The sequence below is a fragment of the Nilaparvata lugens genome, chromosome 11 (assembly GCF_014356525.2).
Source record: "Nilaparvata lugens isolate BPH chromosome 11, ASM1435652v1, whole genome shotgun sequence".
NCBI classification, from domain to species: domain Eukaryota; kingdom Metazoa; phylum Arthropoda; class Insecta; order Hemiptera; family Delphacidae; genus Nilaparvata; species Nilaparvata lugens.
In genome coordinates, this window is record NC_052514.1 from 1,208,910 (window position 1) to 1,225,402 (window position 16,493).

The 16,493-nt window shown below is 34.1% G+C and overlaps 1 protein-coding gene and 1 long non-coding RNA gene across 3 annotated transcripts in view; both read right to left on the minus strand.

The window, feature by feature from the left end:
• Positions 1-699: 699 nt before the first annotated feature.
• Positions 700-3,930, minus strand: LOC120353514. Its single transcript, XR_005572427.1, has 2 exons — positions 3,605-3,930; positions 700-1,156 (listed from the first exon to the last, which is right to left on the minus strand). It is a non-coding gene; the product is annotated as an uncharacterized LOC120353514 (long non-coding RNA).
• A 2,312-nt stretch (positions 3,931-6,242) lies between these two features.
• Positions 6,243-16,493, minus strand: part of LOC111060000 (carboxypeptidase Y) — a 58,333-nt gene continuing 48,082 nt past the window's right edge. Inside the window, exons 3-6 of one of the 2 annotated variants that reach the window (XM_039437389.1) lie at positions 12,478-12,567; positions 9,769-10,022; positions 7,060-7,063; positions 6,243-6,536 (exon numbers count right to left, since the gene is read on the minus strand). In XM_039437389.1, the coding sequence (XP_039293323.1) occupies positions 9,789-10,022; positions 12,478-12,567 (324 nt within the window). In that variant the 3' untranslated portion in view covers positions 6,243-6,536; positions 7,060-7,063; positions 9,769-9,788. The remainder of the gene's footprint in view (positions 6,537-7,059; positions 7,064-9,768; positions 10,023-12,477; positions 12,568-16,493) is intronic. The other variant, XM_039437388.1, reaches the window with a different exon arrangement.

The following is a 16,493-nucleotide window of genomic DNA, read 5'->3' on the forward strand; positions in this document are numbered from 1 at the left end:
TTCGATCATTACTTTTTGAGATATGAGCGTCTGAAGTTTGAATTTTCGGGACAGAACATTTCAAATTCGGTACGATATAAATCCATGAGATTTATTAGGGGATGAATTCTTCATAGTATTGTTGATCTAGTAAAACAAAAATTTTCTGAAAATATGAATTTTTGGAAAAGTTATTCAATTTACCAAAAATAACTCAACTAAAAGTTATTTTTGGTTATTTTTAGTAAATTGAATATTAAAAATTGATATTCTCAGAAAATTCTTGTTTAACTAGATCAACAATACCATGACGAATCTATCCTCTAAATCTCATGTATTTATCTCTTACCGAATTTGAAATGTTCTGTCAGTAAAAGTTGAACTTTAGGCGCTCATATCACAAAAAGTAATGATCAGGAAAAAAATGTTTTCCTGAGAAAACTTTTTCATTTTGATAGCTAGATGATATACAAATCAAAATACTTTTAAAAATATTACGAGTAAAAAGTTTATTTTTAGCCTTTGCTCAGCCTTAAGGTTTAAAGCAGTTTTGGGCGAATGCCTGTTGTTTTTACCTGCATTGTATCTATTGTCTATGAATAAATGAATGATGAATGTTTTGAATGAATGAAGTTTATTTTTTATCATCGCTAGCTTTCTTTGCGAGGGCACAAATAGCTACAGATAAGCTAAAAATAGGCTACAAATAAGCTTCACATATTCTGAAACCTTTACTATCAGTTTATTCCAAATTTGAGTTTTTCATTAAAAGTTCATTTTGGCTTCATTTTCAGGTAGAAATTTCTACCTGAGATATTTGAAAAGGTCCTTGTTCACACAGTTATTGACACAATGCATCATATCAAACAATTCTTGTTCACAATTTTCTGAAGTGTAGTGCTTACTGTTGACCTGCTTGTTGCACTCAATGAAGGAAGTTTCGAAAGTTGAGCAGCTTGAAGCTTTGCAGACAACTTCAAAAACTTTTTGGGGGTCTAGAAGTTGTGGTTCATTATTGTTAACTGATGAATTATCAGATTTCTTGGTTTCAATTAACTTGAAAGCTTTAATATCAGCTTCTGATGTCTTCCCAGAAGTTGAAAATTCGTTGTCCATTCTTGAAGAAATAATTGCTCCACTCACAGAGTGTTTCATCTTTCACAGTTGATGGTATATCCTGAAGGAAAAATAATATTTTAATTTGTATTTTTGATATAGAATTATGGAGAACAATAAATTGTTATTGGAAAATGTCATGATCACTTGCATATATCATTTCTTACTTGACATTCTTCTAGATTTCATTTTTCTATGTCCAGGAATATACTGAGTCTTGCTTTTAGCATGTTTGAATAAAAAAAAAGCTTTGGGCATCAAGTCTTTATAGAAATAAACCCACGACGTTTTTAAATACATAATTTATTTAATTGACCTACATTTCATTTCATATTCAAGATGAACATTATATTGGACTCATGAGTAAATAACTGTTCATAACTGGTTATACTTTGTCTATACATACTCTGATTCTCCTGTTGGTGTGTTAGAACTGAAATAGTATATTTCGCACCTAGAGCAGAAAATGAGATTTTTCCAGCTCGAAATCGGTTTTCAAGTCCGAGGCCGTAGGCCGAGGACTAGAAAAGATTGAGAGCCGGAAAAACATTTTTGCCTGTGGTGCGAACGCTATTTTTCGCCACACACAAAAATAAACAATAAGTTATGTACCGTATATGAGAATAGTTGTTTACTAAGCACTTCCGAAAGCAGAAGTGGAAGGTCATAGCTCTAGCAAATCTGAGGTAATCTGAATATCAGGAAATTGTCCAAGCATTTTCATTTTTTATTCTGATTTGTCTAAATAACCTAAAAGATGATGTTCAATTATGTGGGAGGTTGAGTTTATACTTTTTTTATTCTTTCAAATGACAATAAGATGATATCATTATAAATGTTTCAATTATTATTGAATAATGAACAAAAATAATGAAAAGTTTTTTGATCAGCTGTTTTTTGATCACCTTTCTTAGTTCCATGATAGCGGCTGGAAAGGGTACTCCTTCCGGCCTAGGCCTGACAGGAACCTGTTCTGACGTCAGACGAGAGTCGTCTGCAAACAATGCCTTTCAGATCTATGTAGGGACTGGAAAACAGCTGCTTTCTGTGCAGTGTGGCGAAAAAGGTTTTGAGTAGGTAATACCGTAAGTCTGTTAAGAACTAGACCCAAAACCTTACGGTATAGGCCTTACACAATTCATTTTATACACCCATATATCCTACTTTAAATTTAATATGACCGAAATTGGACTTAAGCCTACTTAATTTTTTATATAAATTGTTAAAGTTGGGCCCAAAAAAGTTACGGTATCTTCTAACTCATCTCTGAATTTTATGAAAATTCGTTCTGACAATTAAACAGTAACATAACAAATCAGTTCGAATACTTTCTCAGTAATTAATAATTTTACAATAAATTGGAATATTCTTGAACCTTTCCTTGAAATGAAATCAGTTCCTTTAAAATTTTAGTTTTTTATGAAGAGTTCTCCATTTTGGCTCTGCAGCTTATATTATAGGGGCTACTGTACATATTATATTTATTGATTTAAACCACAGTTTTCCTTTTTCGTCAAAGATTTCTCATTGGTTTGAATTCCAATGTAGTTTATTATCAAAACGAATAGTTTTATTATTTTTGCTCTTTAGCGAGTACCTACTCATACAAATGGAAGTTGCTCTCCTAATCAAATACATGATAAAATTGATAAGGAGAAAATTCCATAAAAACACGAACATTACAAAAACCCTGCTAACATATAAAAGGATTATTTAAAATCAACATTGGAAATTACAAAAATGTATTTATAAAATAGAATTATAGTACCTTTTAAAATTAATAGAATATTAAAAAACAAGAATACAAATTCAATTAAAATTTGAAAATTCCATATATAATTGTAATACAATTTGTATTCTTGTTTTTTAATATTCTATTAATTTCAAATGATACTATAATTCTATTTTATAAATACAAGAAAGTAGTCCTGAATTCATACATTTTACAAAAATTAGTTTATTATAAAACTTCAAGGTTTGAAAATTCATAACCAGTTTATTTTCTCATCATTTATCACTCACCTATTATATACTATTACATCTTATCATATATTTCAAAATCTGAGAATTGAACATACTTTTTTCTAAATATTATTTTATCTAACATCATGATAGTTTGATGTAATAAAAATGGATTTATTTCTCAAATACGGTACGCTTGAATAATCTCCATTCATGACAATTTCATGTGTTTTAATAAATTTATGAGCTTGATTGAACAAGGTTTAACTCAAATACAATTAATTTTAATAAATTCACTAAATTCTTATTCAATTATATTTTTTAGTTCGATTGTTTTGTCCAAATCCAAACACATTTTTAAATCTATCATTATTATAGAAATTTGAGAAATGCTTGAATATACTTTATATTCAATTTTCATAAGTGTTTAGTTGAGTATTAAGTATTCATTGTCCTGTACCAAATAGAACTGTAGAATTTGACGATATATGTGTTTTTATTTCATTCAATCCAGCATTATAATTACCATACTAAAATGTTTTCTCACCTTCAAATAGATACCGTATGCGTCCGTAAAAATAGATGTACCAACAATGGAAATACAGATAGGTTAGAGATGATGATACATAATATTATTCTTCCTTCTTGAACATGAACCTTATTTATTCTCTCCTATTTAGTGACATAAAAGCACGAAAATATACTGGTTCTTACTGATTAAATGTATGCATATAATACACTCACCAGTGATATGCTTCACCCGTTTGAGTGACCAACAATAACGCTTTGATAAGTGAAATGTTGCAATGAGATGAGAATAGGGAACTGATCGATCGACGCAAGGGAGTTGAGAGCATGAGATGGATTGCATCATCCCTTTGAAACACTGCCTCCTGTAGTTGCAATGATTGATATTTGGAGAATTCAGATGGAAATTAATGAGAAATTGCATTTATTGACAGTAATTGCATCTAATGACAATAATAATTATGAATAATTATTATTAGACTAAAATTCAAATCAAATGCATGAAGCAGAAGCAGAAGTTTTCAGGGTGATTTACAGCATTTTATTTGGATTTTTGTTTGATACTACCTAATTATTCTATAATTCATTTATTTATCATTTATCATGCAATCTATTCATCATGATTTTTCTAGCTTCTTTAATATACCAAACAGTGATTACAGAGAGAAAGTAAGTGGCATTTATTCTTCGGTTTTTGGAGATTGTCTTCTATTTCATTATAATAATATTTTCATTGTATTAGATTTCATCATAATATTTTTGTCATGCACCTGGAACAACAACATGTAGGCCTATATAATGCATATTTCAAGGTATATTTTTTATTATCATAAAAATAAAGTAAAGAAACTGAATTTCTTCGGCATCCAGGGTACAGCTCTAAATTTGATTTGCTCCTACCTTTGTAACAGGAAACAGACGGTTGAGGTTCATGGAAAATGGTCACCTACAGTGAGTGTTGAATGTGGAGTTCCTCAGGGCTCCATTCTTGGGCCTCTGCTTTTTTGATAGCTGTGAATGACTTACCTTATAATGTGGATGCCAATACATATATTTATGCAGACGACACTACTCTGATAAATACTGGTCGTGATATTCTGACAGTTGGTGAAGGGGCCATTAATGCAATGACACAGGTTTCTGATTGGTTTGCAGCTAATGGTTTTCTATTGAACCAAGCCAAGACACAGACAGTAGTTGTCTTCAGTTTAAGACCATATGTGAGCGACCCCTCGATTTCTAATAAGGCCAGATTTCTTGGACTGACGGTGGATAACGATCTGTCTTGGGCTCCTCATATTGATACGGTTCTAGATAGGTTGTCTCGAGTGAACTTCCTCTTACTGCGTTTGATGTCATGTGTGCCTTTTGAATATGTGAAGTCTTCATATTTTGCTCTGTTCCAGTCGGTACTGTGTATGGTCTGGTGTTCTGGGGTAATGCTACCAGGATTGGAGAGGTATTAATAATGCAGAAGAGAGCTATCAGAATAATGAGTAGAGCCGATAGAATAGCCCACTGTAAGCCACTTTTTGTTGAGCTAGGCATTCTTACGGTAGTGAATCTGTATATATTCAGTAGCCTTGTTCACACTCATAAGTATAGAGAAACGCTCCAATGTAGATCAAACGTTCATGGGATTAATACTCGACATAGTCATGACATCAACATTCCTTTCGTCCGTCTGGAAAGGCTAAGGTCCAGCCATCTGATAATGGGTAGACGTTTATTTAATAAATTACCCCTCAAGTTTAGAGACATGAGAACCATAGAGTTCAAAAAAACTCTACACACGTGGCTCTGCGCTAACCCCTTCTATCATGTTGACGAGTTTTTTCAGCTTCCTGAATCCAGCATAGACCTGTAATGCTATAAAACCATTGAAACCATAAAGGCATAATAATTTGACTAGTACTCTATTATGTATGTGTTCTAATATTTTGACGTGATCTCATGCATCTATAGATGTCTCATGGATCGAGAAATATATCTATCTATCTATCTATCTATCTATATTTCAATGTATTGTATTGTATATAGCATTCTGAATCATATCATGAATTATTTTTATTAAATTTAGGCTCAACTTACTAATATTTTACACAATTTATCCGTTGTTGAGTGTAAATTTTCGAAAACATTAACTGTGATTATCAATTGGAAAAATGTTATTAATGACTTATAGTATTAAAATCTTGAATCAACCCTTAAGCCAGTTAAACACACATCAATTTATTTTTCTTATGATATTCCACTGTCCTCATGAATTTTATCAGATTAAACGGAGCTGGACAAACTTCATCTGTCTAATCTAATAGAATTTTTACTGTAAAAATGGTAAAATATCGTACGAACCAAAATCAATGTGTGTGTAGCTAGCCTTATTTTTTAGTAAAGTTTTGAATATTGTTGATGGAAATCTTATTAATTAAAATAGAATGGGATGGAAAAGATTGGGTATCTAAGTTTCCCCTCGAATAATTATTTTGGGAAAAAATCATTCTTACACCTTACAGATTGGACTGGATCGATTGAATATTATTTTGCTGTGGATGATGTTCATAGACTCTAGGCTTGTGCGTGGGCAATGAGATGGATGATGATGATGATGAAGAGAGATATCTAGGACAACTTCAAATTCAACAAAATACAACATATTAATTATAAAAAGATTTATTTTATAAAAAAGATTAATTTTTTACATTCAGAGAGTAGAAAAATACATGATAAATATATTATACAAAATGAGTTTGAACTACCATGATTGAAACGCCTTTGGTGTTATATACAAACGTTGATTATTACATCAAAGAATGGAGAAGCATGATTTCAAGTTTCAAATTCTTGTCTTCAAATCTTCTTCCTTGAAAATGTTTCCTTGGATAAAGACTAGTGATTCGAACAAAATCGAAGTCTCCTCTGTTCTCATATATGATCCACTTGTCATTCACCTGGAAAATAAATAATCAAGTTAGTAATTTGAACATGAGAAGTTTTACAAAATCATTGAAGTTGGGGAATAGTTATTTGTGCAACTAGTGCGCAAAGTGACAGTTTGCTGCACCGAAAGAAACGTTTACGCACGAGCCGTAGGCGAGGGCGGATTGGTTTCTTGAGTGCAGCAGAGGAACTTTGCGCACGTATTTCACATAAAATTTTTCCTACATTTACCATTGAATATGGTAATGGAACATTCAATATGAGAAGTGGTTGATTATGGGTGAAATGATGACTGATATCCATCAAATGTTTGTCTGTATAATTTTGTTATTAATAACAACTTTAATTTATTTTAAACTAAACTTGATGATCCAATTGAAAATTAATAATCAATAATTTATTCAAATTAGAAATTAAATTATTTGAAAATTTGAATAATTTTAAGTAAATCTTAATTTCTAAATAATTTTTCAACCAATCAATTTATGAATGAAAAAATATTTTCAAGGTAGCTGTATGAAAAATATTTTTCACCATTCTTCCTAGTTTTGTGTTCTATACATATGTCTATAGTGAGGTCCACGTTATAATGGCAGTGGAAAAAGATAGGAGAACAACGTTGCCGATCCTTTGTCTTGTCAATGCCTTCTGTAGACAGTAGCTGATACAGGTTTATTAACTGTTCATTCTCGTTTAAAATAATCGATTATATTTTATTAGGCAAGAAATTATATTTTTCAATAATTTCAGAATGAATTTTCATTCTCATTTCCAACGCAACGTGATTGGTCGAGCTGTGTGACTCGATTTAGTTCGCTCATATCTCAATAGACGGCAGCAGACGCTGGGTGTATAAGAATGAATGAATCAATGAATGATATACCTATTTAGTATAGTACACTACAATATTATTGAATCTGCAGTCTTATATTATACAGACCGATCTATAGATCTGCGGTCTATCTTCTTCTTCTTCTATATATATAAAAGCGAAATGGCACTCACTCACTGACTGACTGACTCACTCACTCACAGAACTAAAAATTTACCGGACCAAAAACGTTCAAATTTGGTAGGTATGTTCAGTTGGCCCTTTAGAGGCGTAGTAAGAACGGATTAAGAGGAAAAGAAGAGGAAATGAAGAGGAGGGAAAGGGGAGGAAGGAGAAAGAGAAGAAGAAAAATTAAAAAAAGAAGAGGAGGAAAAGGAGAGGCTGAAGAAGAAGAAGAAGAAGAACAGAAGGAAAGAAGACGACAAGATAGAAAAATAAGAAGAAATATTGAACTTTGAGCTTTCAGAAAACATCAAAACTATAAAGAAGAGAGAGTAGCCTATAAAGAAGAGAGATGAAGAAAAGAAGGAGAAGGAGAAAAACAAGTAGGAGTAGAAGTGGAAGGAGGAAGAGAAGAAGAAGAAGAAATAGGAATGAGGAGAAGAAAAAGAAGAAGTAGTAGATGTCACCTACCATACTCCTCCATGCATTGATCGCCACCTAGTAATAGTAATGCTGGTAAGCGGGCACCGGATGAGGGTGGGGGTAGACCTCCTCATGGTGGTGTCCTGGCTCATAGTGGTGTCCCGAGTGGTGCACGTGGTGAGGGGCCGGGTGGTGCGAGGGGCCGATCTTCTTCACCACTGCGTTGAAACCGTTGTGGTCATCCGCGGTGTACTCCACCACACGGATCGAACCGTCGGGCTCTACCAGACTGTAGCCTCCACGAACCTAATAACAGAACATCATTCAAGTTTCACTCATTCATCAAATAATTCAATTATGTTCGTCAATGTCGAGACATTTCAAGCAGAAAACATGAAATTTTCGACATGCTGGAAACTTTTTTGTTTCAAAAGATAAATGGGTGATGAAAGCGAAAAAGTTTCTCAGAAATAATTGAAATTACTTTTCCAATTGTCAAAAGTAGTCAGAAGATCGTATTTTGGTCTCCAAGGAATTTTAAAGTTCGGAGAACGGCTGCATGATATGCATTGTGTACCCAATTGCATGCTAAAAGCTGGACATTTACGAAATATTTGACAGCATTATTTCAAACGTAAACAGTTGATTGTCTCTAGAAAGGCTGTAATGAAACACTGCTTGGATTATTCGAGGCGAGGTTGTCATTTTCACTATTTTATAATCATGTGGCTTGCAGTTGCTGAATTTTTCAATCGTTCTGTATATCGTTTTTGTTGATCCCAGCTATTGATAGCCTATGGTGGCAGACCATTCAGCCGCTATCCTTGACTTTGAAACTCCTGAGAGGCCAAAATACGTTGTTCCGAGTACGTTTGACAATTTGAAAAATAATTTCAATTATTTCTGAGAAAATTCTCGCTTTCACCACCTACGTATCTCTTGAAACAAAAAAGTTTTTATCATGTCAAAAATTTCATGTTTTCTGCTCGAAATGTCTCAACATTGACGAACATAAACATTAATTAAAAAATAACTATGGGTCGGATAAAACTTATCTAGACACCAATAGAAAGGAGACATTTTCCCCGTTAATTTGATATAAGTTTATTACGCATTACGACGCTCCATGATTCTGAGAGGAGTGATATTCAAAGGAAAAACAAATTTTCGAGATGTTTCCAATAATTCTATCATGAATGTTAAATTTCCTTTTGATCCTTCAACCCTGAAACTTTTTTAGCACTACTAAATAGTAGTAATAGTTTTTTAGGATATCGGGGAAGATATTATTATACATCCAATTCTGACGTTGAATTGGAAATTTGAGAAAGTTGCAATTTTACACGATTTGGCAACCCTGTAATTTCTTCGGATGGAGGGCCGAGTCTCAACTTGTTTTACACTAACTATAGGATTGATGAAGATGGCAAAGAGAAGGAGGAAAGAGGGGTGGAAGAAGAATAATAATGAGAAGAAGAAAAGAGAAGAGAGAAGAAAAGAATAGGAATATATTAATAATGAAGAATAATTATAAGTGAAAAAGAGATTAAGATTGATGAAAATGGCAAAGAGAAGGAGGAAAGAGGGGTGGAAGAAGAATAAGTAGGAGAAGAAGAAGAAGAGGAAAGAAGACGACAAGATAGAAAAAGAAGAAGAAATATTGAACTTTGAGCTTCCAGAAAAACATCAAAACAATAAAGAAGAGAAGTAACCTATATAGAAAAGAGAGAAAGAAAGAAGGAGAAGGAGTAGAAGTGGTAGGAGGAAAGAAGAAGAAGAAGAAATAGAATGAGGAGAAAAAAAGAAGAAGTAGTAGATGTCCCTACCATACTCCTCCATGCATTGATCACCACCTAGTAGTAGTAATGCTGGTAAGCGGGCACCGGATGAGGGTGGGGGTAGACCTCCTCATGGTGGTGTCCTGGCTCATAGTGTGTCCCGAGTGGTGCACGGTGAGGGGCAGGTGGTGCGAGGGGCCGATCTTCTTCACCACTGCGTTGAAACCGTTGTGGTCATCCGCGGTGTACTCCACCACACGGATCGAACCGTCGGGCTCTACCAGACTGTAGCCTCCACGAACCTAATAACAGAACATCATTCAAGTTTCACTCATTCATCAAATAATTCAATTACATTCCTCATTACTTTATTTACTAGCAAAACGTTTGCTAGTGAAATGGTAGCTAGTGTTATTCAATAAACGTTTTTCTATTTTATTCTATTCTAAAGGTGCGTACAGACTTTCGCTCTGCTCCGCAACCGAACGTCACTCGAGCAGATCGATTGATGATCGACCGGGGAGCAAGAGTGGAACGCGAGAAGAGCTAACATCTACCGTGACGTTCATGATCGGTGCGACTGCAGAGCGGGGGCGGAGCGACTGCGGAGCGTGTTGGAGGCGTGTATATTTGTACGCAGCTTAACAGTTGCGCAAATTAGTCATACATCAATTTTTTTATTTCATCTATATTTTTATCCATTCACTAGTGGTTCTGTGAACAGTAGACCTCACGCAGTATTCTCATCCACAAGTACCTGATTGAAACTCTATACCTTATGGAAATACAGCAATAGACTGGCTTCTCCACACATCTGTGTAATCACTTGTCAGCTGATTTATGATGAATAATTCTATAGTCTGATTTTTACTCTAATAGTGCCGTCTGGAGCGCTCTCGTAGTAAAAAACAGAAAAACTCCCTAGGGAGTAAAAGTGACTCCATTTAAATAACATGGGGAGCATCTCTATTTTGAAACTTACATTGTAATAGGTTAGAAGGTCTAAGCTCAGATGAGAAAGCATAATAGAGGTGTCTGTCATTGAGTCAATTGAATTCAATACCACAACCAGAAATTTGATCAACTCATGAAATATATGTTTGTATGATAATTATTATATTCTTAATATTAGTAGACAATAAAAATTTATACAATTTTAAAAATATTTTATTCTATTCAAAATACCAGCCAACAATATTTTGATCTGCAATTCAAATCTGAGCCGCATGATCTGGAGTCAGCCATTTTTGGTAGCTGCTCAGCTGATATAATGTTACAACTTTTGCCGATAGATAGCGCAATCGGAAGTGCAATCAGACACCGGTTTTTTAGGTTTTAGATTTAGGTTATGTTGTTAGGAATCATTGTCACCAATACGTAAGTTATTAGAATGATTTTATTTGCAGTTTCTATAAAAAAATGTAGATGGAGGAAAATGGAAAATGTTGTGTACATCACGAGAGGTTTACTGTTCACAGAATCACTAGTGAATGAATAAATACAGTATATTATATGAAATAAATAGTTATTTGTATATCTAGAGTGAAAAGTACGACTTTTTCTCCCTCAGGAAAATACTGCCCTCGGCTTCGCCTCGGGCTTCAAACTTTTTCCCACAGGGAGAAAAGGTCGTACTTTTCACTCTAGATATACAAATAACTATTTATTTCATATAATATACTGTATTTATTCATTCACTAGTGGTTCTGTGAACAGTAGACCTCACGTGAATCACTCTGAAACAAAGAGTTTCTCAGATTTGGCTGAAATTTTGTCATATCTCCTGAACGGTATGGAATTTTGCAAAAATGATTCCAGATTGGTGTTTCTGGCATCAAAGACCATAAGATCACGAAGTTTGATCGATTCTTATTTCTCACAAAAAATTGAAAGTTATCATGGACTAACCATCGTGAAACACACTGAAACAAAAATGTATTTGAGATTTGGCTGAATTTTGCTCATATCTCCCGAACGGTAAGGATTGAAACTATAGACCTTATACAAATACAGAAATATACTGGCTTCTCCACACATCTGTGTAATCACTTGCAACTGATTTATGATGAATAATTCTATAGTCTGATTTTTACTCTAATTTTGGCGTATGAAGGAGGCTCCTTTTTCCTTTTATATTATCCTTGAAATGTAAAATTTCCAAAACCTTGTATATATGGCGACGCGCAATTAAAAAAAGGAACATACCTGTCAAATTTCATGAAAATCTATTACCGCGTTTCGCCGTAAATGCGCAACATATAAACATATAAACATTTAAACATTTAAACATTGAGATAAATGCCAAACCATCGACTTGAATCTTAGACCTCACTTCGCTCGGTCAAAAATATTACTAACAACTGTAATAATCAATTACAATCAAAAACTATTTGATTGGGCTTCTATCAATTATGTAAGCTATGTGTAACGAATTGAATAAGAGTTTGATCTGATTTATCAAATCTATAATTAATTGATAATAAGTATGAAAATAGGCCTATAACCATCTTTGGTAAATTGAGATTGTTTATGCAAAATTTCAAGTTGATCAGTTTAGTTCCGTTCAGACATATGCCGTCTAAATAATGAATCAGTTTAGACATGATGATGCGTCAAACATGTATTTTGTATTCCGTACATGTTCAAGACGATTTCTCCCTTCATTTACTGGATAGTATAAATTACATTCATTCATGTTATTCGTTTGTAAAAGTAATTGTAACTTTGGATTTGTTGAATGAATTAGTGTAGTTATACCTTATCTCCGTCGCGTTCCTCGTATTGCTGCTTGATATCTCCCGTATGCGGGTCGTTCACACCGTAGCTGAAAGCGTATTTCGGGTACGACTGCAACAGAGACAAAAATATGAAAATCTATAAAAAATAAACATTATAAATAAAGACATTTCTATGTCTATGAAATATGACATCTATTAGCTATCACGGATTAGATAATATAGGCATAATTATTGTAATAGTAATAGATGAGAACTTGAAAATGAAAGGCCCAGTTGAACAAAAGCCTTATGAATATATCTATTTAGATTTCTTGCAACGAGAACCAATTAGAGAAGGCTTTGTGAAGGCTTCTGTGATTGGCTCCCGTGACATTTGATCACGGTTGGAATTAAACAGAATTCTGTGCAACTGGACCAACGTAACTTTTCCCACATTTTATCTTCTATTCTTCACATCATGTTCCAGCTTTACAGTAATTTTCTAGTGAGAAATCAACCCAAAGATGAATTATTCAATTTCCAAATATTCCACGAAATTTATTGTAATTGAAAAACCACTGTTTTATTTTTGTCACATTCACATTCATGTAACACTAGCTTACCCGCCGAACTTCGTACCGAGAAAAAGTCAATGTATCTCATGTCACACTTTATTTGGTGAATCATGAAATTTATCTGACAATATCTGAAATTTATCCCAATATTTTCATTTACATCTCAATACGGACTTCCTATGTGCATAAAACTACCGTTTTAACACCAGTAAACAATTTTATCACTGAGTGACGTGTTTATTACAGCTGGTAAGTTTAGATGCTAAATCATATTATCACAACATGATCTTGAATCACGAACATATTCCCGTTCTACGTTAGCCGCTCGGCCGACAATTTTGAAAACATAGGTCTGTAAAATGGATTAATAAATAATTATCATTAGCCACACTATTAAAATTTCTGGTCAGAAACTGTCCCCAATATTCACACAACAGATTATTTTGATAGAGTCTATTAAAATTTCTAGATAATATTTCTCGCGAGATACAATAAGATGTTTGAATGATTACAAAATCTGGTGTGGCGCACTCACACAACTTTCCTTGCCGTTATGAAAATTGATCACCTGACGCTAGTGTTCCCGCGCATCGCAGGTCTACTATTCTAAGATTTGAGCCAGCTGGTGACAGGACAATAACGCTGTAGACACACGAGGTCTGCTATCTCTTCATAGTGAATGATTTAATAGAATCAACAGTTGCCAATAGTTTGCAATTGACTAATCTTATTTTCTCGAATTTCGAGCTTATTTTCAATTTTAAGTGAAAATGTTACAAGACATTAGTTGTAGAGATTTTCATGCTCAATCTTTTCCACTTTTTTGTTTAAATTCTAACTGAAGCCTGATAATTGAGAATCTAAAATTAAACTTTGCATAGATGGCGCGGAGCTCCTGGAATTTTCTCAGATATGAGACTTATGGCAGTTGATAGAGCTTATCGATGACTATTTTAGGTATGAATTTGATCAAAATAGTTGGAGCCGTTTTTGAGAAAATCGCGAAAAACCCTGTTTTTGACAGTATTTTCGCCATTTTAGCCGCCATCTTTAATTGATTTTGATCGAAATTGTTCGTGTCGGATCCTTACAGGGGAAGGACCTTAAGTTCCAAATTTCAAGTCATTCCGTTGAATGGGAGATGAGATATCGTGTACACAGACGCGCATACACTCATACACACACATACACTATACACACACATACAGACCAATACCCAAAAAACACTTTTTTGGACTCAGAGGACCTTGAAACGTATAGAAATTTAGAAATTGGGGTACCTTAATTTTAATCGGAAAGCAATACTTTACCTATGGTAATAGGGCAAGGAAAGTAAAAATAATGCATCTTGTGAAATAAACAGATTGGCTCAGATTTATCTATTCATACGTATTTGATCATTTTTAACAAGAATGAACAATTGATATTTTTTCAGCTGTATTCTGCAGAAGGTGGTGTCAAGGGAGAGAATCGGCAACGCTGTTCTCCTATCTTCCTCTACTACCATTACAACGGGGACCTCACTAAATTAGAGGAACTGTCATTGTCCTTCTAACATGATAAAAGACACTCTCAAGATCACCACTAATAGCTGCTGTGACATCTAGTATAAAAAATCCGAATTGACACGCGAGAGACAATCTAGTCAGCATTGGTACTATGGGAAGCACTGACGATATTTATTAGAAATGCTGGCAGATCAAAATGTATCCAAAATCCGACTTTGTCATGCGTGAGACAGTAAACAATGGACCGGCTTCAAGACCCAATGAGCAGCAAGTGGTTGTCAAATGTTTTACTTTCTCTCTCTTTCTCTTTCTCTCACTCACTCACTCACTCTCTCTCTATCTCTCACTATCTCTCTCACACAATTGTAAAATAAAATCTATCTAAATCTATCTATCTCATTTTATCTCTCTCTCTCTCTCTTGGGAACTTGAAGACTAAAGTCTATCTTTCCATCTCTCCCACTCTATCTCTCACACTCTTTCTCCCACTCACTCCCTCTCTGTCACTCCCTCTGCAGCACATTTCAAGGAGCTTCAAAGTGAACGGTTTTCCCAATCGGCACCACGGCTCGTTTAAGCCACGCCAGATAACATTTCATAATTAATGCGCATGCGCTTGACTGACTATTATCAATAATTTATTGATAAATTAAAATTTATCGGAAACAATATTAGGTGGCGTTTCACGCTACGATGAATTTTCGAGTGTATTGTGGAATAGCGGCGGACCCGGTATTGTGGAATATGGTGGCAATTGGAGTGAGTTATTTCTCACGAGTTGAAATGCAGTATTTTATTTGAAATATATATTGTTTTCGAATCAATACTATATAAGAGCCGTGAAGTTTAGGTTCATAAAGCATGTAACAAGTCTTGAAATGGAATAATAGTTGGTATTCTTGTAATGGAAAGAGTGTTGAACTGTCTTTTTACTTTCCTTGCCCTATTACCATAGGTAAGGAAAGTATTGCTTTCCGAAAAAAATTAAGGTACGGCAATTCCTTAATTTCTATACGTTTCAAGGTCCCCTGAGTCCAAAAACATGATTTTTGGGTGTTGGTCTGTGTGTGTAGGTGTGTGTATGTCTGTGAACACGATAACTCCATTCCTAATTAACCGATTGACTTGAAATTTTAAACTTAAGGTCCTTATACCATGAGGATCCGACAATAAGAAATTCAATAAAATTCAATTCAAAATGGCGGATAATGGCTAAAAAACCATGTTTTTCACGGTTTTCTCGAAAACGGCTCTAACGATTTTCACGAAATTTGGAACATAGTAGGTTTATGATATAAAGATTCGATTGCACTAGGTCTCATTCTTTGGAAAAACTCGCTGAACGACATTAAAAGGATAATCCATCCTTGGAAAACAGATGATAATTTCGTCGTCTCTCGATAACAGAAGATGCGTGTGCCTGTGTGGGAGAGAGACAGAATTATTTCCAGCTGTGTAAAGCTGCGCTTACACCAAAGTTATTAACAAAATGTTAATAACTTAATCCTTATAGATTCTATTTGATTAAAAAAAATAAAAATAAATTCGTATGGCTTTTGTTGGTGGGGAGTTCCCTTTCGGGAATGTTCCACCGCCTGAATATATAATTTAAGCCGTCAATGGGCCTTACGACTGTCATACTTCAGCCGGGACCGACAGTTTAACGTGCCCATCCGATAACACGGATTCTATTAGATTGAACATAGCTTATCATATACACATGATGATCATATGTGTTGTGATTCATTTCATGTGATTCAGTTCCATTCAATCTAATAGAATCTATAAGTATTAAGTTATTAACATTTTGTTAATAACTTTGGTGAAAACGCGGCTTAACCATAATCAATCAGTGAAAAATTTTATCTAGCTAGACAATTTTCAATTGATTTGATCAACATAATCTGATTATAATCCTCCTAAACTAGAGAAGCTTATATCATAATTTTCAAAGTTGATCATTATTTGACAAT